This window comes from Lutjanus erythropterus, chromosome 18, assembly GCF_056507025.1.
Source record: "Lutjanus erythropterus isolate fLutEry1 chromosome 18, fLutEry1.hap2, whole genome shotgun sequence".
NCBI lineage: Eukaryota > Metazoa > Chordata > Actinopteri > Lutjaniformes > Lutjanidae > Lutjanus > Lutjanus erythropterus.
In genome coordinates this window covers 11,526,107-11,552,630 of record NC_139334.1, presented here as the reverse complement: position 1 = coordinate 11,552,630, position 26,524 = coordinate 11,526,107, and the positions used below count along the sequence as shown (strand labels likewise).

The window sequence follows — 26,524 nt, the reverse complement described above, 5'->3', positions numbered from 1 at the left end:
GTCATAAGTGGATGACCCTGGTTTTGAAAGTTTTGGCTCGTATGAGCTTCCTGAAGAGAAGGGAGAGGTGGTGCGTTGGACACAGCAGAGGGGTCAGAGGACTGAACAGTAGCGTCCACTCCTGCGCCAAACAGTAAACCTCTGCAGGAATTCACCAAGGCCAGAGACACAGGTGTGCTCTGCAGGAGCTTCCCTCCTTTTCACCGGGCATCTGAGGGAGGGAAGCATTTCCGTGTTGCACAGACACGCTCAAAGGCATTCCAGCAATGTTTTGTTTGATGCATACATTTAGAGCAGTAAACAATAGTTACTATCTATCATGCTGATTTAAATGCTTGAGAGAGGGCTGTGGCAAGAACTGCAATTTTGAAATACCAAACTACTGACAAGCGAACTGCAGGGGATGGAAAGCATACACAACAACTGCTGTGTTTATTTTATTTTATTTTTTTTCATGAGGTTATAGGCCCCTCTTGCCTTACACTTGTGTGTGTTAAATGAGGTAGTAACTGGTTTTTCATGTTGCATTTTGTGAAAGTTTAGCTTAGCTCAACCTGCGCTAGCTTTGCTGTTGTACATAAATCATCTGGTTCTGCTCTGAGATCCGCTCGCCTGTGTGTGTGTGTGTGTGTTTGTGTCGCTGTTGTATGTAAATTTACTTGATAGACATGACATAAACAATGATATAGCTATGTGTGTAAAAGGTCGAACTATAGGAATTCATTTGCAAATATGACTAGCACCCAGCAGCTAGCTTGTTCAGACCAAAAACTTGCCCGCTGGGTCGTGAATTGCGTTCCAAAGCGATGTTATACTTGATGTTAATTACTTCATTCATCATTAAAAAAAAAAGTAATTTGCAAAAACAAACAAAAGAATGGTGCTAATGTCGGTTTTGCTGAGTCAACCTAGATAACCACAGGGAAGATTTTGTCACCGCGACAGCTCTATCTGAGAGAAACAGTTGAGTACTGAAAACACCAGCATGTAGCAACAAAATACTAATTGCAGGCAGCTTCATGCTAAAGTAAAATCTAAATCCAAACAGACATTTCTATGACTAACCCTGTTTTCATATACACACATCCTTGTCTACACTGTCTCACAGTCTTGTTCTCACACTCAGCATGGGAGTCGGGCACTTAGCTGGGGGTCTGCTACAGTGAGGCCCAGCAGCGAGTTCCCAGAACAGCAAGGGTAGCCGGGCTTTTATAGGCGATGCTGAGCCGATACTTTGAAGCAAACGCGGAGGATGGAGAGGCAGTTTGGGACTCGTAAACAGAGAGGTTTAAGTTTAAGTGCCCGACACACACGAAGGAGATAAAACAGCCCAGAGCTCTTCAGCGGAGAGAGTGACATCATAAAATAGAGCGGCAGTAACAAGAGGGGATGCATAAAGGACGGATCTATTAATGGGAGTCGGTTCATGGGAGAGAGGCAGGGGAAGGTTTACTCCACAAGAATCCGCTGGGAGTAATGACAAGCTCAAGATGCCATCATCTCTCAAGACAGAATATCTCTGCTGATGTGAAGATAAATTAATTATCCTCATTTAGCTTTTTTTTCTGAGCACCGTTGACCTCTAAAGTAAATGTATTTACTGAAATAGTTCACAAGTGGGTGAAAATACCAGCCAAGGTGCACAACAAACCCAAACAAATATAATGAATTGGTTTTTCTTTACTGTGCTGCTGTTTCTCAAACTTCAAGGCACCATCTTACACTTTTCTCAACTTTGAGTAGACTTTACTGGAGCATGAAATGTTGGCTGCAGAAACTGTGTTGCCTCTTTCTTTCTCATCTTTATCACTCTGATGCTGCTTGTCTGGTTGAGTCGTTGGCTCAGACAAAATATGCAAAGACATCAAGTACAACTCTGATTCCAAAGAAGTTGGGACACTGTGTAAAACATAAATAAAATTAGAATGCAATTTTCAAATCCCCTTTGACCAGGGTTAAAGTGAATACAGTACAAAGACAAGACATTATTGTTCAAACTGATCAACCTTTATTATTCTTTGTAAACATACACTCATTCTGAATTTGATGCCTGCAATAGGCAGTAATTATTACCACTGTGTTACATCACCTTTGTTTGAACATCACTCAGTAAGTGGAGCTGAAGACACTAATTGTTGAAGTTGTGAAAGTGAAATTCTTTCTCATTCTTGCTTAATAAATTACTTCAGTTGCGCAACAGTCCACGGCCTCCATTGATGTATGTTGTGTTTGATAATGCACCACAGATTTTCATTTTTAATGGGAGACAGGTCTGCACTGCAGACAGACTAGTCCAGTACTCAAACTCTTACTAAGAAGACACACTCTTGTAACATGTGCAAAATGTTTCTTGGCATTGCAGCAGGTACATCTCTGAGAAAGCAATTGTCTGGATGGCAGCAGATGTCACTCCAAAACCTGTATGTGCCTTTTAGTATTCATGGTGTCTTCACAGATGTGCAAGCTGCTCATGCCATGAGCATGAATCTTTCAATGATATTATGGATTATTATCGATTAACCTGTCGACCTAGTGGTGTTTTTTGACCATTCCACAAGTTTACCAGTCGTTTGTAGCTCTTGTCCCAACTTTTTTTTAAATATGTTGCAGACATCAAAATCAGAATGTTTGAATATTCACAAAAAATAGTAAGGTTTATCAGTTAGAATATTAAATAACTTGTTTTTGTAGTGTATTTGATTGAATATAAGTTGAAAAGGATTTGAGAATCACTGAGTTTTGTTTTCATTTACGTTTTATGTAGCATCCCAACTTTTTTGGAATCAGGGTTGTACATATCAGTAGTTCAGGTTAACCTTACTACAGCGCAGCCATGAAGGGATGAAAATCAGTTTTCAGTCAAGCAGGACGAAAGCAGAAAAGGAGGACAACATATCTCAGTCCTCGCTGTTTTGGAAGCTTCTCCAACATTTTCCCAAAAGTGCAAAAATCTGGGAAAAGGCTTCCTCTGCCAATCAAAGACAAACAACACTGCTACTGCATCTTGATTGACTTCTTTCTGGAGAAAATCCATTATGAAAATCCATACAGCTGAGGCTGACCTTTTCACTGTTCCGCCTATTGAGAAATTCAGCAACACGGTTTTCCATCGGAATAAAAGCAACTTTGCTTCCATTTTGTAGAATGCATTGCTATGGTATTTCCTTTAAAATGTCAGCAGGTGAATTGGTAAGTCAAGACAGCCAATAATGAAAGAAAAATGCGACCGAAACACACACTTTTCACTTTTTCTTTCCTTCTGTTCCTTCTGACTACAGGAGTGATACATGCTTATGAGCAAATCTGAGGTTTATTAGATGATATAACAATACAGGCCAATAACTAAGCTAATAACTGAGTGAAGTGTATAATATGTGGCATGTTAGCCCCTGGTATAAGCACCAAACCAGCAGCAAATCAAAAAACCACAGGGCTACAATCAGAGCTAAGGAGAGCTTGTATTCTCATCATATCCACCCTAAAGCTAAGCCCACTGAGTACCAGAGTAATGGCACTGGCCAGTCACCTTCTCCATCACCTTCTCCATTAACCAGACCACCACCAGGCCCGTGTGTAGGAATGAGGATAAAACACTGGCTGTAATAATGCAATCATAAATTGGTAGCAGTTAAGTTCAGAAAGATGGATGACTTCTGCAGCAAAGTGGAAAGGATGGAGGGACTCTGAATGTGCTTCATCTCTTTCTTTTTCCTCTGGTACTTACACGCACATTCACACATCATCAATACACACACTCATCCTCGCTCACAGGGCTGGACACTCAAGCATGAAATGAACATGAGCGGCGTGAACTTTGACTGGCATTTTCACACTGCGCCAGGATTTATGGAGCACTATATACGTATCAGAATGAGCTCCTGACAATAAAGAATAGGCCGACGCATAGCAGAGGAGGCCAGTAAGACCAGTTAACACAAGCCTTCTACCAATCACAACACAACCCATCACAATCCATCTACTATTACACAAACACAAATAGAACCACACAGAGATGCATGCATACTGTCACCCAGACACATATATAGAAATATGACATGAAAGCACACCGGTGCACTCACGCAGCAGCTGCACACCACAACCACACTTCACTATTGCTGCTCACTGAGAGGCTCCTCTGGGAACTAACAGGTTAGTAAGTGTTGGAGAGAGTGTATTTCCCGACCTTTGAAGAGCTTCTATAGAGTCCATAGGCATCCGTGAACTACGAGCTAGCTTACAAAGGTTACCAGCTTTGCAATTATATTGCAAACCGACTAAAAACAAACCAAAAAGCTGTCCCAATCAATATTTTTACATTTCCAATGAATGAAATGACTGCCAGTGAGTAATGAGAAAGAAGTCACTCATACCGAAGAACCCACAGAATATTATCAGCTTTGTTTGCAGCCTGCAGCCTTACTGTTTTGGTATTTCATTGTCACCTGTGCAACCCAAATTGTATAATGTGTAGTAAGTACTCAGTTTGAAAGATCAAACTGAGTACTTATTTTATGCTTGTGATATGATCCAAAGCTTACGGAGAGCCTTGTATGATAGGCTGCAGTCCAAATCCATAAGTATAGATTTCTTGTCTTTCCATGTTGTCCAGTTATCTTGAACAACAAACAAATTGAATTTCTAATCTACAATATCATTATCATAACCAAACAGCATATACAAACACACACACACACACACACACAAACACACATTGTGGAATGCAACTCTTAGAAACAAATTCTCTCCCCTAAACAAATGTATAATAATCGTAATCAAAAATGCCCGTGCATGCAAGAAAGCTCAGTGCACTTATGTCTGAATGTGATTTGCTTGAGCCCCTTGTTCACCACATTAAGTTTTTATTTTGATAGCTCAGTTTTTTACTTTTAAAATGCTTTTATTTTATTACATAATTTCAAATTGTCAACCATGTTTGTTTTTGTTTTTACTTGCCTTGTCAAGAAAATAAAGAACTAATTTGTTGTTACTTTATATAAATAATCTTTGGTTAAATGTATCTTGTATAAAATGTTCTTAAGAGGTGTGACTTTTGTTAAAGTTGTACAAAAGTACATTTGTCATTGTATTTAACTAGTTTACTGTAATTAATAAGGTCGATTAAGTTATTATTAAGTTAGCAAGTAGCTAATAAACATAGTGGAATATTTAGCTGTTTAAGCACATATTTCCCACAGGAGCTGGTGGAGACCAAAAGAGAGCTAAAAGGAAAATTAATATTTGACTTACATTTAATGTAATTTTAGAATAATTGTGTACATCAATAGTTTAATATTATAGTTTTACATTAATTTCAGCACCCTTCATTTCCCTCATATTTAAACACACCTTAAACAGTATGTAAAAATACTGTTTATAACTATAATCTTTCACCTTTTAGTTTATTTAATTTCGCATTGGGTGGGAAAAAATAACAAATCCTGCAAAAGAACAAACTCTTTAAGTGCCTCTCTCCTGGCACTTTGACAATGGTTGTTCAGCGAGGGGGCTGCCCATTCCCTGTAAACATTTATCACAGATTTTATAAACCTGTTCCTCTTACATCAACATCCAACGCTCAACATGAGCCAAAGAGGAAAACAAACAAGGCAATGTCAAGTCCAACTTAGGCACCATACTCCACTGATCCGCTGTTTGCTGTGAGCAGGAGAGCCACGCCCAAACAGCCCGGAGTTTGCTGTCTGCATATCCATCTTGGCAAGGATACACAGCGCTGGCATTCTCTTTCAGCACATTGCTATAAGCCAGGCGATTTGTCTGCTACCACAAGGCCTGCTGTCAATTGAGTGCGTTTTATGGAGCCAGCAGGAGATTACCTCCAACTCAGTGCTCCTCGATGTCTGCGTACTGCCTTGAAAATTTATCTCAACAACTATGTTTTTCCAATACTCTGAATCGGACTCAATAATGGACTGCAGTCTGCCCGGATCGAGCACGTCTCACTTCACCGTGACATATGGAGCCGGGCAGTAGGAGCCCCGCGATAGCATAAAACAAACATGCACACTCCCAGGATCACACTCACAGGCGGCTGGCCCTAAATTAACAAGTCAAACTGATTAATTCCCACTGGTTACACTTCTTGTTGCATTTGTGTTCTTTGCTCGTTGACATTTCTGCCTTTGTTGCGCTGTTCTCATGCTCTGCAGACCTGTGCTGTGCTGTAACACATCGCCCTGTCAGCCCAGACTGCAGATCCATTGTTTCACTTCAGTCTGGCTCAGTGTAACACATGATCCTTCAGCAAACAGCAGCAAACCCATTCAGACAAGCGCTATTATGCATGGCAATCATTCTTCAAATACAATAACAATGAGAAACAGCTAAATAATACAGGTGCTGTCACAATCTCAGCTTTACCTGGTGCTTTAATTCAAATAATTTTGTAAAAATGATCGCTAATAAAACAAAAAAAGATCCAGGTCTCAGTTCCCTCGTCTCAAAGTCATTGGGGTTTTTTTAATGGGTTTGATTAGATGCAAAACCAAAAGACTAAGAGATTTGCTCGTTTTGTTCTATGACAAAATACGTAAGTAGGATAAATACTCAAGAAATTTAAAGTTTTTATGTGTCTTTAAAGACACGGTTGCCTCCAAGTAGCTAAATGAGAATACAGAGGTTGTTACAGACATTAAACTATACATGGTGTAGTTTGTTTATAGCCTAATGTTATTTTTTCAGTTTGGCTATTGCATTTTTATAAAGATTATCTCGCTGAACAAAACTTAAATAATTTTCTGTTTGCTACAGAGTTTATTTTCTGTACTAATCCAAAGGGGGAAAAATCCCATTGGCTTTTTGTTAAGAGAACCAGAGCGATGCTAAATTGCTAATATGTCACCTCTGTTTCTGTGTAATGCTCATGTCCTTTGTGCACTTCAGAGGTTCTGGTAGGTACAGTTAGACAGAGTCAGGTTAGCCATTTCCCTCTGCTTCCAGTCTTTATCTTATGTTAAGAAGCTAACCATCTCCTGATTGTAGCTTCATATTTAAAGGATGGCATGAGACTGGGAGACTATCAATCTTCTCCACTAACACTTGACAAGAAGATGAATGAGCACTTTACAAAATGCCAAGGACAGTAAGATGTTGTTGCTATGTATGTAAAAAGAAGATTTCTTTACACTCTTTTCGAATGTGGTACTATGTTTTGTTAAGAATACATCTCTTTGTAAATGCACCAGACCATTCAGGCCAAGATTTAAACACAAGAAAATCTAAGATGCTCAACCAAGCGTGAAGCCTCTTGTCCTCTGGTAGCTTATTGCCTTCTCATCAGCTCATTATAAGGTAGTGGTGCAGCTGGTCTCCCAAGTCACACACTTTGATTGAACGTCTTTACTGAATAGCTGTTAAGGATAATAGGTCGGCTTTACATATTTGACTTTAATGAATGAGAGAGGCACTGCAACCTTTACAATAACTGAAGGCAGCAAAGTAAATTCCCAAGTCTGAGCAGCTCTAAATAGCTCCTCTCACCTTGACAGGTAACTGAGGGAACATCTGGACGGCTCTCTGTAGACATTACAGTGGCATGCAGCCGTACCAGAAAGGGCCAGATGGCCAGAAGAGGACATATTCAGGTAAACTCTGTCCATATGTGAGTGCGTGTCTGAGCTCATGCATGAGTTCACCTGTGTGCATGTGCCTGTGTATGTAGATTGTGTGTATGTGTGTGTGTTTGGCGGTGAGCTTCAGTCAGCTCCTGTTTCATTTTGCCGGCTCTGGATCTGCAGTCAGGAGCGCAGTGCAGACGTAAGGAATGGCAATTATTCCAGGTGGAGAATTCCTTCCTCATCCTCCACCAACAGATTCCTTCACTATCCTCCTGATGAAAAGCAATGAGCATCATCAACCTTACAGCAGCTCGGTTTCCACCCATCAGCCCTTGCATCTGCGCACCCTGAACCCATTTCCTGCACTCTGCCTCGAAGCAATTTACCCTTGCAATTGTGATAAGTAGCAGACTGGGCAGCAAGAATTGGGGTCAATTCACTTTCAGCTCACCAAATTAAAGATGTAAAGTGAAACTGCAGCACACATAGTGAAGATGTGGCCTTCATTCCAGAGCTGCCTGAAGGTTAGAAAAAAAAGGTTTTTGTCCAGTGAAAGTCAGCCACTTTGAAAAGCGGGACCAGCTGTGAAAATGTGGGAGCAGGAAAGTGAATGAGAAACTCTTTACGCTCCCTTAACTACTGGCGGACTTGTTCCACTGTCCACATTTAAAGCACTATGTGCTTTACTGTAGCAGCAACATGCAGCTTCCAAGTGGAGATAAAGGCTGGAAAATAAAAGTAAATGAAGGAATTTTCTTCAAAGACAACCACAAAAGTGAACTGGGACCTTTGCTCTATCCCACTCTACCATAACACTGTGCTGTATAGTCTGGCTGTTCATTTGAAGAGTTAAAACATTCGTGGCAACAAGATAGCTGATTTTTCGACAATGAAAAAAAGTCAAATACAGTCCAATACAATTTTGATTTAAAGATTCCAACTTATTTTTATATCTTATAATTCTACCACCTCTTTAACCACTTGATTGGTTGATGGAAAAAAAAACTGCACATTATCTCTAGATTAACTTAACAGCCAACCAACCAACCAACCAGAGAGTATCAGCCCTGTTTTTTTTTTACCTTAGAAAGAGCCATTTATATCTACAGAAGCTGCAGGTTCTCTTCCATGGCAGCATCCATGTTGCCTTTCGCAGCCACAATAGGTTCTCCTACACACTTGGATGAGGAGGGTGAGACAATGTGTGTTCAATCTGGAGGTTCACTGCTAAATGCAACAAAATGCGACAGACTGTTCCTTTAAATCAAGAAGTGTCATACATGATACCACATTTCAGTACTTCAGTTTTTAATACTCAGTGCTAGAGACACATTTCAACCAGTGCCATTAAAGTACTGAGATTTAATGCCCAGCCCTATCAGTCAGTATAAAAGAAGCGAACACAATGCATGCAGATTTGTCAGATGAAGAGGTGGCTGACAGCAGCTGAAAGAGTGAATGAATGAAGCTGTGGAAACTTGAGGTAAGGTGGCAGAGAACAGCTGCATGCTGCTCAGGCTCACAGATACAGTGCGGCACAGTAGCGCCATGACTGATGTCTGTGGTCTCTGCACCACTTGACACCAGATTATTGCTCTGCGGTTTAATACAGCCACATGCCATAAAGCAGAAGTCACACTGCATGCAGGGATGAAGTGGGGGGGACTGCTCAGCCCGGAGTCTCCTCTCTTCTCCCCTCTCGTCTCTCATCTCCTCCCAGGCTCTCCGGAGTGCATGCACTGCTGAGCAGGCACACAGGCACGCAACACACACATCACAAAGAGCCCCAGGGGCTCAGGTGCTTAGAGGTGAATAGAATAATATGGTCATGCTCTGTTTTAACTCGACGTCAGCTCAAGTTTCACAACCGGAGGGGTTTTTCACACAGTCTTTTTTTTTTCCTGTCCTTCCGTCCATCCGTCTGCCAGTCACTCTGTCCTCTTGTCTGCCCTCCTGCAGCGAGCCTGGCAGTGTACACCTGTTCCAGCCCAGGTCGGCCCTCTGAAACCCTAATCCACCATAAAGACTGAAGAACTGACAGAAAGGTCAGAGGTCAGTTAACAAAGGAGAGGTAACAGTCCTCCTCGACTCCCCTGAGAAACAGTAGCCAGGTAGGCAGGCCTGCAGCCACTGACCAGCACCCACCGATTCCCGGTCCCTCCTGGACCATTTCTCTGACTACGTTTACATGCATTAAATATTCCTGTTTTGCCCTTATTCTGAAAAAAGACAATTGTCCTACTAAGCTGTTTACATGGCTAACGAGTCAGAATATTCCACTAATATTCCCATTTACATGCAGATGTGCATACACCAATATCCAATATCCAATAACCTGTTGACTTTTATCTAGTTTATCCAACATGTCTTAATTTGAAAATGCTACATTTGCAATAGGGCTTAAATCGGAATATAACAGAAAAATGCTGTTTACAGGACTCAGAATAATAAGAGAAAATCAGTGTGCACTGACATGTAAAACACACACTGATCTATGCACAGAACTATTATCAACAAAGCACTGTTCCTGCAGGCTCCCTGGCCATGTCAACCAAACACTGTGCCCCGGTTCTTCCCTAACACATATACAAGTGGGGCAAGTGGGCACAGACTGTATTAGGAAAGTAGATGGAAAGCAAACAACATACACTTAATACATGACATTTGTATACACACATAAATCGCTGTGTAGAAAGAAGTGTTTATTTCACACAAAACAAAGTCAATCGTGAAATGTCACTGGGTTTTTTTTGGCGAGGAAACATTTGTTGCATGACACAGTGTTGATTAATTTTCTTTCTTCTGTGCTTCAGGAAACAAAACCTGATTTGAAACACTGACATGGATTCACTAACAACGCCGCAGTTAGAGTGGATCATGGGTCAAATGAGGAACAAAGCAAAAACAAATCAAACATGAATCCAAACGAGTCATTTGTTAGAATTACTGGTGCCATAATTTATGAATTCAACATGAAAAGACTGGCAAAAGGCCTCATGGTACAAATTAATTCCAGCAGCCGCATTCATAGTCACACTCACACACACCATCCATAACAGGCTCGGACACATGGTGCATACATCAGCCGTGCGTGGTATTCATGATTAGCTGGTGGTTTGCTCATTCTTTGTCACCAAAATTTAACTTCGCTATACCTCGATCTCCATGGCGACCAGGTTAGCTTTTCATCTTAAATTCAGTTTCCCTATATCCAGAGGGCAAAGGTCAACAGAAAGGTAAGACCTGGCTGCAACTGACCTCAACCCCCAACAGCTCAACTTAATCCAAATCTTTCAAGCACTCACAGCCCTGCAGGACGTTCTCTGTTAATCAGTCAGTGTACTCACAAGGTCCAACACTGCTTGTATATTCATAGGCTTCAGTATTTATGAGCGGGTGTTAGCAGTGCTGACTTTATCACTGACCTGCAGCCTCTGCAGCACAACAAACCCCAATGAATCTGCTCAAGAACTGAACTGAAGACTTAACATATTTCGATGTTCAAACCATTAATTTTATCAGTGAAAAAGCATATTACATACATCATATCCTAAGAGGGCAACAAACACAAAGCAGTTAACCATCAAGAATATTTTTGAACCAGTTATGCATGTCAGTCTATAGGTTAATTTGCACACACAAACACTCTGCCAACAGCTTCTCTAGCTAGCGGTGAAGCAAAGTGTGGGGACATTTCCTCCATAAAGGCAAAGAAATCAAATGTAAATTGTGCGATGCTACTCTTCATGTTTAGTAGTAGCACTAGCACTATACTGTACCACATTGAGAAGAAGCACACAGCTGCCACGTTCAAGGATTTCTCATAGCATCATATCGCTGCTAACCTGGAGGAGAAAATGTGATGTCACCCAGTTGGTGTCCAGAGGGATTCAAAGAGCTAGTTTGGTAACTCAACCCCAAGTAAATTATGCGATCAAGCACTACTATAACTGCACATGCTGAAAAACACTTTGAGGAGCTAAAAGTCATGCTAGCCAGGGCAGACAAGCAAGTTCTGACCACCGACTGCTAGCTAGCAGCTAGCCTTGCACATTGCAGAGTTGATCCAGGAAGTGGCCCTGCCTGACCAGAAGAAGCCCTGCACATAACCCTTCATCACAACACAACATGTTGTTTTTACATTTCAGTGTTTCTACAGACAAAAAAAAACATGATATAATGTGTTAATTAGTGAGCTTCACAGATGCTAGTAGGCAAATTGTTTGGACAGAGCCAGGCTAGCAGTAGCTGCTTCCTCCTATTTCTTGTCTTTATGTTAATCTTTTTTTGTGGTCAACAATTTTTATCGTCATTTCAGAACAGATAAGATACCACAAACATACAAACAACAACAACAGTAGGGCGAACAGAGTTTTTAAACAGCAGTAATTATTATGGAATAAGTAGTGGTGGTGATAACTGAAAGCAAAAGGCAGATATACTCAAACAAACCACAAATGATTAATGACAGTAAACTGAAAAGAAAAGCGAAAGTCTTGGTTGTTGGCTCCAGCTTCATATTTAGAATGAGAGTGGTATCCATATTTTTTCTAACTCTCTGCAAGAAAGCAAATTAACTCCCAAAAGAGTTTTGCACACCTCTAACTTTTTTTTCCAAGGATTTTTTAAACCTGAACAGCGACGCAGCTCCTTGCATATTTCATCAACATAATGCAGTCTTTTTGGCTCCCATTCTCCTTGAATGTCATGTCTCTCATGGATCAGTGAATACAATTAAGGTTAAAAAGATATCAAGTGACAGAGCTCCTGTCTAAACTGAGACCGAGGGGCTCGAGCTGCTCCAGCCTGGCCACGGGCGAGGAATTATAGTCCTCGCAGGTCACAATGACTCCAGGCTAGTGGCTCCATACAAACCTAATCTAAGCCTATTGTTGTCCCCGACACTCTCTTCACTTTTTCATGAGCTGGTTGAAAAACACTCTCCTCTCATTTCAGCTCATCAGCACACGCAACCAGAACATGAAGTCAGGTCAGAGACTTACAAGAAGCAGACAACAGTTAGCATTTATGAGCTGATGTTGGCTGTAATCCAGCTGCCTGGTCCTATCCGCCTGTGTTTACAGTAAGAAGCTAATTGGTTTCTCTGAAGTTGAGGTTTAAGTGATCATCTTTCTTTATATCATACCTCGCCCAGCCACTGTGTCCAGCCACAATAAGCACACTCTACAATTATTGAATCCAGACTGTCTGCTGTTCACTATTGAAGTCAGTAGGTTTTAATTATGCAAATTAAGTAGGTGAATTCCCTTGATTAGATCAAGTCTGGAGGTTGTCAGTGTCTGTGCTGTTTGTCAGTGTCTGCCCGTCCTTTTAGCAAAGGGCATTTTTCCCAGGGTTTTTTTTTTCTTTGTCTCTTGGGACAACATAAAATGCGCCTCAAGTGAAACTTGAGGGTGATAGCTTAAGGTCATAATTTCAGCAAAGTTAATTTGGGGTTGAGCCCTTCAACACAATGTCATAAAATATTCGGAATTAGAAAATCACTGTAAATGTGTATAAAGAGCAATATAGCTGCATGCACAGTTGAAGTAGTTTCCAGAAGTTGTCAAACACAAACTAAAGACGCTGCTGCCGTTAAAGTGAAGCAGGCACTTAGGGGCAGGAGGCATGAAAAATATTTAATTGCTGCCATTGGATGTGGACGCATGTAGAAATATTTAGTCATGTTGAGTTTTCTAATGCTGCCCAAGTGGTTTCTGTGAAAAAAATAAGACTGTGTTGTTGTTGCCAGGGTTCACCAGCAGCTCTAGGCCAACATTTTCCCTTGAGGGACCCCTTTTCTAATACTAAGTAAACTGACAACCCCTGACTGATTGACATATTTTATGGATATTTCATGTTATAGTCAATGAATAATAATAATAATAATAATAATAACAGTACAGAACAGCTGTACAATTAACCCAAATAGTCAACATAATAACTGCAGGAAGTTTGAATAAAACAAGGAATTTGGCTTAATTTTTAACAATCATACTTAATCATACTTACTTTCTTTGACACTTTGTCATTGTTCAGTTAGATCTTTGGTTGTTTTAACTGTGAGATTTTCTAATGCAGGATGACGGCTGTGAACATAGCCTGTGTTCATGTCATAACCGTGCCCTTATTATATAAGATTTTTTTTAAAGTTTATATCTTAAATCACTGGTTCCCGATCTGGGAGTCCCAACCCCCGCTCGAGGTCGCAAAAGCTTCAATGGTGGGTCGTGAAGAAAACTAAATGAAATTATTTTTTTCAAAGTTTAGGACAGAACAAAAATCTCACAGGATAGCTATGCATGATTGTTTAAAATGACAAAAATACATAATACAGACAGGGAAATGTATAAAAACTCGGTAAAAAATATCAGGAAAACTCTCTCTCAGTTACAGTTTCCAAAGAGACAAATGCTACTGACTCTGCCTTAAAGGAAAAGGGTTGGGAAGCACCATCTTAAATAATAAACTACCGTAAAATAACAATTCTGATTTCTTCTTCTTTCTTTCTGAAATGCTGAGAATTTGGTCTCTCTCTCTCTCTCTCTCTCTCTCTCTCTCTCTCTCTCTCTCGCTCTCTCTCTTTTTTTTTTTTTTTAGGTTTTCTTACACCCCTTAAAATCAAAAAGGCCTCATGACCCCTGGTGAAGCTTTGGTGACCCGGTGTGAGGGTTGGGACCCCCAGGTTGGGAATCTGTGGTCTAGGCTACAGTAAGGAGGGGAAAAAGTCTTTATTTCCATAAATTTCTTGCAGGACTCAGCATAAGCAGCTTCCTTTAGACCCAAACAGGAAAAGACAAACTCTGTCTGGGAGGCTTCAGTCTATGTGAACAGTGAACTTTCCCTCCAGTCGGCTTCATGTATAAAAACACATTCACTCTAACCAAACACTCTTCCTTGAATTTTTATCTACTCGTTACTACTACTGTATTCAAACAATACGTCTACAGGCTGGGTGAGGGGGAGAGGGACGTCTGGGGACCAAGCCGACTTCCTCTGCACAAAAAAAACGGGCGGATGGGGAGGGAGGGGAAGTGCGACCTCGGGTAAACAGTCTCCTGCTCTCGTTTTTTCCCATGACGACCGCAGACACAACACTGCACGGCCGGACCCTAGCAGAGCAGGTAGCGTGATCCCAGACACACCACCTGAGTCGCCCCTTTGACCTTATTCCCTCCACAGAGGAAGCAATTTGGAAGCGATCATCCATAACCGCGTCCATCCTATGTGGGGCCTGACAGGTGGGCAGCTCAAACTCTCACAAAGACAATGGGTTTATTATCCCTCCATACCATAATGCTGCTACAATAAGAATACCCTGCCATCAGCGTTTGCCACCCCGGAATTAAGGCCCAATTTAGCCATCAACAAGTGCAAAATAGTGGGGAAATGGGCCCTGAGCACCTGGTGAAGGCCACAGAGTAGTGCTGGAGGGTCCCACACTAAAAAGGGGAGGTCAGTTCCCATGGAAGATAATGGCAGCTTAATGTGTTTATGGGGTGGACTTACGTGATACCTGAACATAGATCTGATTCGCTCAGAACAAAGATGAGACCACACATGCAGACATCTCAAACAAGGAGCCCAGGTGCTTCAGAAATGCCCCCTTGTTTCTTGTCTACCTGTTCCCGTACGAACATCAGGTGCTGTGGGATTTCGGGGGTGAACCTTGAAGAGCTGTAATCCAATCCCACTTTCTCTAAAAACGGGACAACAACAAAGGAGAACCGACCCGAGGGGGCAAAAACCCAGCCCCGCCACAACAACAGCAGGGCCTATATTTAACAGCGGTGGGAATTGTGGGAGAAGCCGTGCAGGAACACTTTCAATGCACAGCGAAGGTCGACTGGGACTTTGACTTCCTCCACAGTCTGCGACGTGAGCAGCTCGCTCATTTCAACTCCCTCGACCCCCCACACCCAACAGCAAAATAAAGAGATAAGCATTGTTTAGCTAAACAATGGGCCACTTTCAAAGTCTCAAAAGCTTCCATTTTCACATCCAAGGCCAGCATTTGAAGTCAAGCATGCAATAAACAACCCTACAAGTGGATAGTGAGAGCTTTCTTGGTACGATTATAAACCACAGAGAGGATCATTGTCCTTAGATGTCAGCTGTAAGAGTAGGTGCAGGTGTGCAAGTGAAGCCAACCCAGCGTGCCAAAAGTCCAGAACTAGGACAGATCACAGCCGACATGCAGATGATTTTGATCATCCCTGTATTGGCTGTGATCTGGCCTGGTCCTCAGCATCACTGAAAGACTTCATCTCAATCTCATCATGATGCAATTTGGCTCACAGCTTTGCTCCCTCCAACTAATTTGCCTTGCAAGATAACTTTCAGTCCAGAGCAAGACTTTGGTGGAAAAGTTGAACTATTAAATTTGGCATTTTTGCAAAAACTAACACTGTCTAGAAATAACACAATAAATATGGGATGACAAATACAAACATACATAGTACTTACAGAAATGTTGACTGAGATACTGCTGCCAAAGTTGACTTCAGCACTGTAACTAGCTCATATTTAGACTTTTTGTGCCCAATCTGACTATTTTCTAAAAAAAAAAAAAATCTGCAATGTTGCTCACAGTATTTCAAACAGCAGTTGGGAAATTGAGCAGAAACTGGTCTAAAAGAGAGGGAGAAAAAGTTATTACACCAACCTTCAGTGAGTTTTGGTCTGCCAGGGCCAGGGCTTGCTTCTTCAGCTCGGTGACTTTCTTTTGACACTGCTGGCAGAAGCCTCCCTTCTCCTCCGACTCTGCGATGGAAACCGACCCGGCGCCCTCAGGAGGAGGCCGGCTGCTGCACCGCGCGTCCTCTGCGGAGTGAAGCCTTTTCCTTGGGGTCACCGGAGACTCTCCACCCGGACATCCCTCCACCTTCGGCAGCATGAGGAAGAAGTTTGGTTAAGTTTCGATTGCATGAATGACATTTATAGGTCACACCTGCAGCGCGTGCAAGTGTGAGAGTGAAACTTTGATTGTACCTTCACGACCGGTTTGAATACAGAGCACCTGTCCAACTGCGCACCAAAGAGATGCAACTTGTGCGTCTTTTTTTGCCGGAAAGTTCCTGTTTACACACGTAATCATGCCTGGTGAGAAACTTACAGTGAACATGCGGTTGTTGGGGTCCCTTCCATCAGGAGCTGCACTGCACCCGGGTGAGCTCATTTTCCCAGATCAAGGGTTAAACCTTCAGGTCTTCGTCAAACTCACAAGTTTTACCGCTGATAAACGCGGAGCAGAGCCATAGGCTAGACTGACGTCCTGCCTCAGGGTTACCAGTCATCTGTCAGATTGTGCTGGACCTAGTAACCGCTGACTCGAAGGCAACTGGTGAGTGTGTGCCATAAGTTTGCAGCGGAGGAGTTTTGGTACAGAAGGGAGCGCAGCGGTGCGCAGGAGGCGGTGTTACTCCTGGAATGGGAGGGCTGAGGAAAACTTTTCCTGCGCAGGGTGGAGGGGTGTATGCAAGCTCAGAGTTGTTATTATGCCACAGAGCTCTTTGGTGAACAGTGATATATTAGTCTACCAATTTAACCTAATTAAATATACTTTCCCCTTATTTCATCTTACTTAAGGGTTATTCCACACTGTGTGACAGTATAACTTAGGGGAGAGCAGGGACGGTTGCAACATGGAACTTCTCATGACACAGAAGTCAGGAACATGCTGTGAAGTCCATACCTGAAAATCTGATCTGATGAGTTTGGGCAGAGTTGCAATAGAAATCAGATTTTTCCCTTTTGAAGAGTAAAGTAATGTGTTGAATATTGTAAATGTGTATCATCTGTTAGACAGATCCATAGGCTCAGTACCAGTGAAAGATTTAATTTATCATGCTAGGTTATTATTGGTAAAGGTAAAGTAGATGGAGACAGGGGAATGGCAAAGGTAAAATGGTGTTACTTTGATCCTGATATTATTAAAGATTAATTTCTTTGCTCATTGTATTTTGAGGAAACACTCAAGGTTCGGGTGAGGAGGACCATCCGAGGTCTCATTAGTCCAGCTGTGTATGCTGCAGTGAGTCAGGCTGTTTTATGTGAGTGACAGTCTCTAAGAAGTGACTCTGCTCTATGATTAGTTTGACACAATGAACCAGTTTCATGCGGGTGTGACATTTAAAAAGCTAAGTTGATTACTAACATGACTAACATGGTCAATTGCTTGAAGGATTATCTGAACTGTTATTGATTGTTATATACCAGAGATATTAAGTGTTAAATTACCTTAATTGTTTTGTGGTCCATTTATCAAACCATTCTGTTACTTTTGACCAACAGGGAGCAGCAAAAGTAACAATGCACAGTGTCAGTTTCAAGTCTGATAGCATCTGACTCATTTATCCAAAAACATTTGTAAAAACCACAGGTACAGGACGTGTGTGTTGTTCACGATGAAATATGGTTACTCTAAATAAATGCATCTCTGTGCAAAGAGGAAAATACAAAAAAGTTATATGTTTAGCACTTCCCCTACATGCTCCATATCAGCTTTTCCAGCTCTTTATTAAAGCTATATCATGCACCCCTGGATTAGATCATGTCTATCATTAGGTTTCTGTTTCAGTAGTGAAGGCTCAGTTCAGGGCGCATCAGCAACTGTTGCCTCTCCTCCAGGAGCAGGTTGCCTCTGCCTGCCTCTGCCTGTGTGTTGTTGGTGTCTGGCGCCATCCTCTGGCCAAAATCCAGAGCGGCAGCAGCTCCCAAACTGGCAGGGAGGGTGGGGGTACTGAGGTTAAATATTTAATTTGGTAAACTTTCAATATTTCATGTGGGTGATGTAAGCCACAGTGGCCACATGCGCCATGGACGGTTTTCTCCATTTTTCCTGCCCTCAAACGACCTGTTTTGTCTTTTGTCTCCTCTCTCATCACAACTCCTACTAAACTGTAGACAATGTCACGGGGTGAAACTGAAAGTATATAGGGTCAAATATATTTTCAGTTGTCGTTGAAAGTCGTTTTCACGTTGGGATGCAACATTTTTTAGGTCACAAGATGATTATCTGAACGATTTGTGTGTGGAAACTGAAATCTAAGATCATGATTAGTCATTATTAATCTTAAAACGCTCAGAATAAAAGTTATCAAACATATTTTAATGGTTTGAGTTTTAAATGAGTGCGGCTTCTTCTTTGATTATCCATTTTCTGGATGTATTTTGGACGTCCGCTCTGTGCAGAGCAATAGTTTATAAGAATAAAAGTTAATTTCTGGCAAAGACACTTTTATGTGCAGCACAATTTTGCAAAAGTGCTCATTAAGTCTATAAATAATAACTTATATGATTATTAAAATCCAAAGGTGCGTTTGAGAGGCAGACAGGGGATGAAGATGCTGCGGGGTGCTGTTCAAGGTCCTGAATCCCGGGCAGGAGCCGTCACATCAGCTGTCTGTCTCATCACGGTTTCCCATTTATTTTAACACCAGCATGAGATATATATATTTTTATTTATCATCCATGTCATCCATCCAGGACATTCTTACCTTTGTTTTTCTCTTCAGTAGATGACTTGTAAATCCAAATATGATGTCGGAGTCCACAAAGATTGTCCCCAGGTCTATGACGCCGGGGTTGGGCTTCCCAGCTCCGGGAGAGCCCGGCGAGTTTGGTAAAGCCATGTGGGCTGCGAGTGTAGCCTAGAAAATATTCCACTCCGCCTCGGGAAACCTATTTGTTTTGTTGTACATCCATCTAATTCATTTTTTCTCTCGTGCCCTCCAAAAAGATCCACCACCGTTTTTTTTAATCCGGACATCCAGTGACTCACGGCGAGCTCTCACACGTGTGCGTAAAACAGCAACCTCTCAGATTTCCAGGGGTCCGAGGAGACAATGAAGCGATACAATCCATCAGGTATGCAGAAAATAAAGGTTTACATCCAGTGAGATACTTTTAAAGCTGCCCTGAAGATGCTCGGGTCTGTGATCTTGGAGCGCTGCGGGTCTAAGAGCGAAGGAGCACCTTGTGCGTCTGCTGCTGCTCTCTGTTCTCCAGCCTTCCTCTGCCTCCCTCACTCCCCCCAGTCTCCCCCTCTTTCTCTCTCTCAGTCACTCACTCAGTCATCCTCCCTCTCTCTCCATCAGACAGTGATGACCCGCTCTCCCACCCGATTTGCTCGTGCCTCGTTGTCAGCCCCCCACAAGAAGATGTAAAGCACAATGACAATCCTGTCCATAACCCATAACGACACATCCCCTGTAATATTCCCATAATATTCATGTGGGGACTCACAGTGTGTGTGTGGCACGCAGTAATGACCTCATCATAGCTTTCTTTATGGTATTCCTTTCTCCTATATAATAATATATATGGTTATTGAGTTGCTGCAGAATCATATCATTGTATTTTTGACAAGGGGATATCAAATAGGAGACAGTTTATTTTTAATTACTTGCTATAATGATAAAACTCAACTGTATTGAGAGGGTTTTCAAATTAAGTGAAAACCAATTTGATCCTGATAGATTTTCATATTGTAGGCAAAGTGGAATCAATCAAAATTTGCTGAATACTGAATAAAATTATTATGTGACCTCTGAGAAACTTTATCATTTAAGATTTTGGGAGATGTTAATTGCACCATTGACATACATATGACATAGCCAATATGGACCCATCGAAGAATAGGAAATATGGCTATTTGCACCCAGGATCAAATAGCCAGTGTGACTATTTACACTCAGCTCTATATAATCACTGGCTTTGCACACCCACACTGCAGAAACAAACCAGATCTTTTCCTAAATCAAAGCAAGTAGTTTTGTTGTCTAAAGCCAACCAAGTCATTTGTTTATTTGTTTGTTTGTTTGTTTTTGCCTAAACCTAAATCTTACTAAGTAGTTTTATTGCCTAAACCTATCCAAGTTTTCTTTTTTTTGCCCAAATGTAGCCAAGTACTTTTGTTGCCCAAACTCAACCAAGTAATGTTGTTGCTCAAACTCAAAGAAGTAGTATTCTTCTCTAAACCTAACCAAGTAGTTTTGTTGTCTAAGCCTGGTCCAAACCCAGATTTAAAACTGAAAACAATAATAAAAACATGCAAACAATAGTCAACTACATCAAACACTTCTAATTTCACACTAAACTCACATATTTATTCTCCTGGGAGAGGACTCAAATCCTGCCGAATAGCTGTTCTGTGTCTCACCTGGGTGCAAATACACACTCTAACATTCTAATGTATTTGTAGCTGCTGATGCTAAATAATGCATATAATGTCCAGAAGTCAGTAAAATCTCATGATTGCTAATCAATATTCAATGAATAGCCTTCACCGTTTCCAGCAGGCTGAGAGGTCGCCTCCAGTTATCTCACAGATTGAATGGCTGAGACCAGTAAGTAGCTGCATGTGGTTCAGGGGAATCATTAGTTATATCGATGTAATCAGGCTGAATGTGCAGTATTAAAGACGATGTTAATATGTAGACTATGTTTTTGACTAAAAGTCTAAAACAGAGCTCACAGCTCAGTTTTAATGTGTAATGTATTTGAAGCAGCAGAGAGACAGACTGTCGCTCTCGTGGTGATGTCATCCACATGGAGCTGCTCCACAGACGGTGAACAGAGGAATGGTATGACAGCACCCAGGGTGATTTCACTGAGATATGTTTCTGATTCAGAGATGACACTGCATTCAAATAAGACTCATTTTAGTTATGACAACTAAGAAAACAGTGTCCAGTTCAGTGGTTTTAGATTTAAAGTGATATTCCTGTGATTAAGTGTGGCACTGCTACAATGCTGGAGAACTTGCAAGGGACTGATTTCATAAGAAAGTCAAAATCTAAGCAGCAGAGGGTGAGATATTCTGACTTTTAGTGCCTACTGTGTCAAGCCCAGGTCCAAAAAGGTTCACAACACTGGATACTACATTTCCCATCAAGCTTCAAGCAGGCTTCCCCTGCTTAGTGAATGGCTACACCTTCAAACTCCATGCACCCAGTTTGTAACACAGGCTTTCTGTTAAAAAAAAATCTTTAAGTAGGTTTAGGTTAGGTCGGGTAACTTTGGGGAAGAGGAACTTAAATAATTAAGTTCCAGGAACATCATTTTGTCCATAAAAGGCACTGCTCAGGGAGTAGTACTTTCCAAAAGTACAGGAACTTTAGGGGTGGGGCTTGTAGAGTTGACTATTTCCGATTGGTTGCGTACTTGCAGCATTTTATTTCAGCCACCATTTTTAAAAATCTGCAGCAGCAAACCAGTTTGTTTCTTGTTCATTGTGCTTCAACATGTCAACACAGAGTTACAGACTGAAATGTACAACTGATAAGTCAACCAACAATGGTGTCATCGTCGTTGTATAGTCATGTGCAAAAAAACAGCCATTGCTTTTTCATACATCAGCCGACAAATTTACCTAACTTTCACGGGTCTTTGATTGAAATGGAAACAGACAAAAACAGATTAAAAGAACCTTTTAGTTCCTTGGAAAGTAGTTTGTGGTACTAAAAGCTGCAAAAACTGTTTTTCAGGTAACACATTTTTTTTTTTTATCAGGATTACTTTTTGCCTAGCATTCATTTTATTCTAGATAAAGTGATTTGGCTTATATAACCAGAAGTAGCAGTTTCATTAGTCAAATTTGATGTTTTCCGTTGGTACCTTCAAACCCACATGCTAAAACAGTTAGCTCTGTAATAGGTAGTACTCTTTGCCTTTGTTGGTTTGGGTCATTTAGATTAGTCTAGTTTAGGCAAGAAGAGTGAGATTAGATAAGATTAGGGTAAGAATATCAAGTTAAGACAAGGAGAGGTCATGCCTTCACCATCCTGTAAAAAAAAAAATATTGCTTACCGGGTGGAACCTCAGTCAGCTTTTTCTTGTTCATAGATATGTTATGTGCTCGGCTCAACAGATGAACAGAAAAACAAATTTTGAATTGAACAAATTTTTAGAAGCAAGCTAAGCTGATTCATGTAGCTTAGTTACCTAGCATTTTGCTCACATTAGCTGTCAGCTGTAGTCTAGTGATTAATTGGCTAGCTAAGTAGTTGGCTAGCATTGTGCTAACTTTAAGATAAAGATTTAACTAGAATAAGATGTGTCTATATATAATTTGTGATACTTATGCAGGTCCCCAGGCAATATCTTTTAATAATCCTAAAAAATTGGTTTTCTTTGCAACACAGACAAGCATAGCATAATTAGGCTACAAGAAAGAGGAAAGGAGAAAGTTTATTAAGGTTCCATCGTTCTGTGGGTTCCAAACATGCCCAGCTTTTACTGGAGTGCAGAGTGAAAGGGGCTGAAGCATCAATTGAGTGTGTTACATTTCCCCTGTTACAACTGTCCCTGGTCCCCTCAAAGAGAGACAGTTTATAATCAGCTTCTAAACTTCAAACTTACAGGTTGACCGGAGAAAGAGAAAAAGTTTGGGGGACTTTTTCAAGTTTTTTATTTTTCAGTAGGTCAAAGATGATTAAAAGATCAAAGATTTAGACTCTCGTGTAACAATGATGCTTTGACAGCTGAGCAGAGGGGATAAATAATAAATATTCTAGGGATGAATAAATTATTTTTGATCCCACACAAACACCACGCGACTCATCACCCCACAGGAATACACACACGCGCGCGCGCACTTTTTCTTTTGGAGACAGGGAGGAGGCGGGGGGTTGCTTGTCAGCAAACCGATAATTACAATCCATAGTAAAGATGATTTACCACGTCCGTCACCAGCTCTCCCCGCTGGAGGAGGTCTGGGGTGGGTGTCCCCCGGCCGCTGATGAAATTCCGAGGACGGGGGTCCCCAGGGGACCGCGTGTGCTGCTACATCTGCTGCCCTCGTGCACGCAGAGCACGAGGGAGATCGCTCAGGGCATCTCATTAATGCTCCTCTCCTATGTCTTCTTCTTATCCCCTCGCCTGTGAGACCTCTGCAGCCTCTCCCGCTGCACGGCCAGGCTTTGTGAGAAACGTTTAGCAAATATTGATAGTTCTTGGCGCATGGAGGAGATCAAAGAAGGGAAAAGAGAGCAGGGGGCTGTCTGAAAGGAGAGGGGGTATAATCGGTGCACAGTGCGTTCATGAATGATTTATGCAGCATAAAGTAGCCGATACCTCGGGGGGGAAGGCGTTTGGGTTTTCTTTGCTAGAGTTGTGTCAGATTTTGAGTCTTTAGGTCAGGTTTTCCCCATCAAACTAGTCCCAAAAAATAAAAGACCTGAATGCAGGCGTGTGTTTAGAATTTGATTAGGGTTTTCACAGTCTAACTGAATGTAATACGTGATTTAATCAGTGTAATAGAAGAAAAGTCAAAATAAAGGCAGAAGTAGGTGACACTGACCAATAATGATCATCAGTCTTTTCTAGTTTTGTAGATTTGAATGTAATTATGTACATTTACTGTAATTTGTAGGGGACAGTGGGGCATCTTGTCACACAGGTGCCACACTGGTCATATCACCAACACCAGAGGGCGCTATCTAAAAAGTCTAACAGTTGCATGTGCAACTTACCATCCTGATGTACATTTTTCTTTTATGCCTTTATGAGATGGGACAGCTGAAGATATGACAGGAAAGTGAGAGAGAGAGTCGGGGAATGGCATGCAGTAAAGGTCCGCAGGCGGGAGTCAAACCCATTTTTAATTTTTCTTTTGACATGCAGTATATGTCACTGAGAACAGTTTTCATATATTTCAACCATAAAGGTAAAAAACAAATAAACAAACAAACAAAAAAAAACTAAACTGCACTATTTGATAAATATGTTCAATTATGTAATCTTTGCATATGTCAGAGGAGAGAAAAGGTGTATTTTGATACCTAAACAAAAATCTAACCTCTGCTAAAGCTGTCTTGTGGAATAGCTAACAACAGCACACATGTCACTGTGGGGCTAGTTGTCTCAGTGCTTTCAGGGCAAATCAACACGTGACAGTTTACTCATGTGCATTATCCAGCTGCAGCCCTGCGGAAGCCGACTGGTTGCACATGTAAACAACATAGTACAACATGGTATTAAAGTATTTAATTGTTATAAATGGCGGAAATGCACAAAAAAGTGCATAACTAGCCTTCAATTAGAAAAAAAAATCTATAATGATCAAATATCTTCACATCTACGAACGAGGAGAAAAATGAAAGATCAACAATGGCAGTACTTCACCTGTCATAATAAAGTAATATGAATATTATCAATATTCAAAACATCTGAGTTTTAACTTCAAAAATAATTTTGCAAAGCCTCAATTTTTGTACATGTTCTTAATTGTGTACAAAATATAATGTGACAATTTATCCTGAATAATGTGACAACTTACCCAGTGCAACCTGTCACAAATATAAATTCATTTAAAACTCTGTATCTAAAGAATCTATTATTATTATTATTTACTGAGAGCAAATATTGTACTTTTTACTCATCTACATTTGTCGGTCTGCTGTAGTTACTCATTACTTTACAGATTACAGTTTTTTCATGCTATTCCTGTCCAGTAAAAATGTTTGTAATAAACTGAAGGATGAAGAATTTTAGTGTGAGTTTAGAAAATCCTTCTTCTTCTTAAGCTAAACAAAGTCTTCGAAAACTCTCTTTGATTAGCTGGAGAATGCACACGGTCACAAAGCTGAAACTGGGCTGTTTTTCTGAGTTGATGAAAAATTGACTTTTAAGAAATACATGGTTCTCACAGGACAGCAGTGCAACATGATCTCGTAGATAATGATGCAGTGCTGTAGATCAAACTACACAACAATATAAAAAGTGGTTAAAATGATGTCGACCTACAGAAGTGAAAAACAACATACACATTAATGCACCTGTAAAATGAATCCAAAAACATTATATATAATAGCAAAACTCTGGCAGGGACCATTTTACTGCACAGTTGATACTTTAAGGACATTTTGCTGATAATGCTTACAAACCTTTACTTAAATAAAGTTTTGAATGCAGGACTTTTACCTGTAACAGAGTTTTTTCATTGTACTTTTATTGTAGTAAAGGATCTGAATACTTCTTCCACCACTTCAGATGAGATGGAAGATGACAGCAGATGCAGAGTTTTTTTGCCACATTTACTGTAGCCGGAAGTTTCAGTACTTTGGACAGCGACCGTCCCCGCAGACTCAGGGTCCATCGTCCCACACGGACTCAGCAGAGACAAATGATTCTTTATTGACTTGTTTTAATCAGTATGTCTGAACAGTAAAGCAGCAAAAAAGACAGCAGCAGAGCTATTAAAAATGTGTGTGAGTGCCAGCAGAATGAAATTACTGAAGCCTGATGTTTTTTTACAGCCCCCTACAGCTCCTGGACTGCAGATTTAACACAAGGGGGCACAATGAGAGTAGAAGGCAGAGACTGAGAGACACAGAGGAAACAGAGAAGCAGAGGAAATCACACAAAATCATTCAAAGTCATGCCTTGAGAGGTGTTTGCCTGTGTTTTGTGAAAAGATCAATTCAAATGCAGTATTTTCCCAAGCTGACAGCATTTGTCTGACTGGTCAAGTGGTCCTAAACATTTCACAATTTTCTCAAAGAACTGTTGAACTGTTGAGAACCACTTAATCAGAGAGACCACACTTTCTTCAGGGCAAAGTCCGTCCTTCAAACTGTCGATTTCACTGGTGAAAGAAACAACAAAAAAAAGACAGCAGCTAAGTTAGTTTCCTGACACGATCTGTGGGCAGTGAATGCACCACTACAGCAGAGTTCAGACCCCAAAACAAACAAGAGGGCCTCCGCTGTCTACAAGCTCTGTGTTGAGAGTGCTTACCGGGAGAAAGTGCAGCTCTGTCTTCTTGCGATGGTGCTTCCTTGGTGTCATCCTAGCCCAGACTGAATGACTGCAGAGCTCAGAGCTCTTTATATAGTGTTTTGGGTTAGGTTCATACAAGTCTCTCATTCAGGCAGGAATGAGGCCCATGCTGGTCTAACCGGACGAGCTGGGTTCCACCAGCGAGCAGCACGACGGGGCAGCCGCCC

The 26,524-nt window shown here is 41.2% G+C and overlaps 1 protein-coding gene across 2 annotated transcripts in view; it reads right to left on the bottom strand.

Annotated features, from left to right (window-relative positions):
* The window catches only part of kif26ab (kinesin family member 26Ab), a 98,136-nt gene extending 78,597 nt beyond the window's left edge, over window positions 1–19,539 (bottom strand). The window contains exons 1-2 of one of the 2 annotated variants that reach the window (XM_084741860.1): window positions 19,073–19,539; window positions 16,240–16,458 (exon numbers count right to left, since the gene is read on the bottom strand). In XM_084741860.1, the coding sequence (XP_084597986.1) occupies window positions 16,240–16,458; window positions 19,073–19,207 (354 nt within the window). In that variant the 5' untranslated portion in view covers window positions 19,208–19,539. Of the gene's footprint in view, window positions 1–16,239; window positions 16,459–16,689; window positions 16,933–19,072 lie in introns of those variants that run through there. The other variant, XM_084741861.1, reaches the window with a different exon arrangement.
* Between the last annotated feature and the right edge of the window lie 6,985 nt (window positions 19,540–26,524).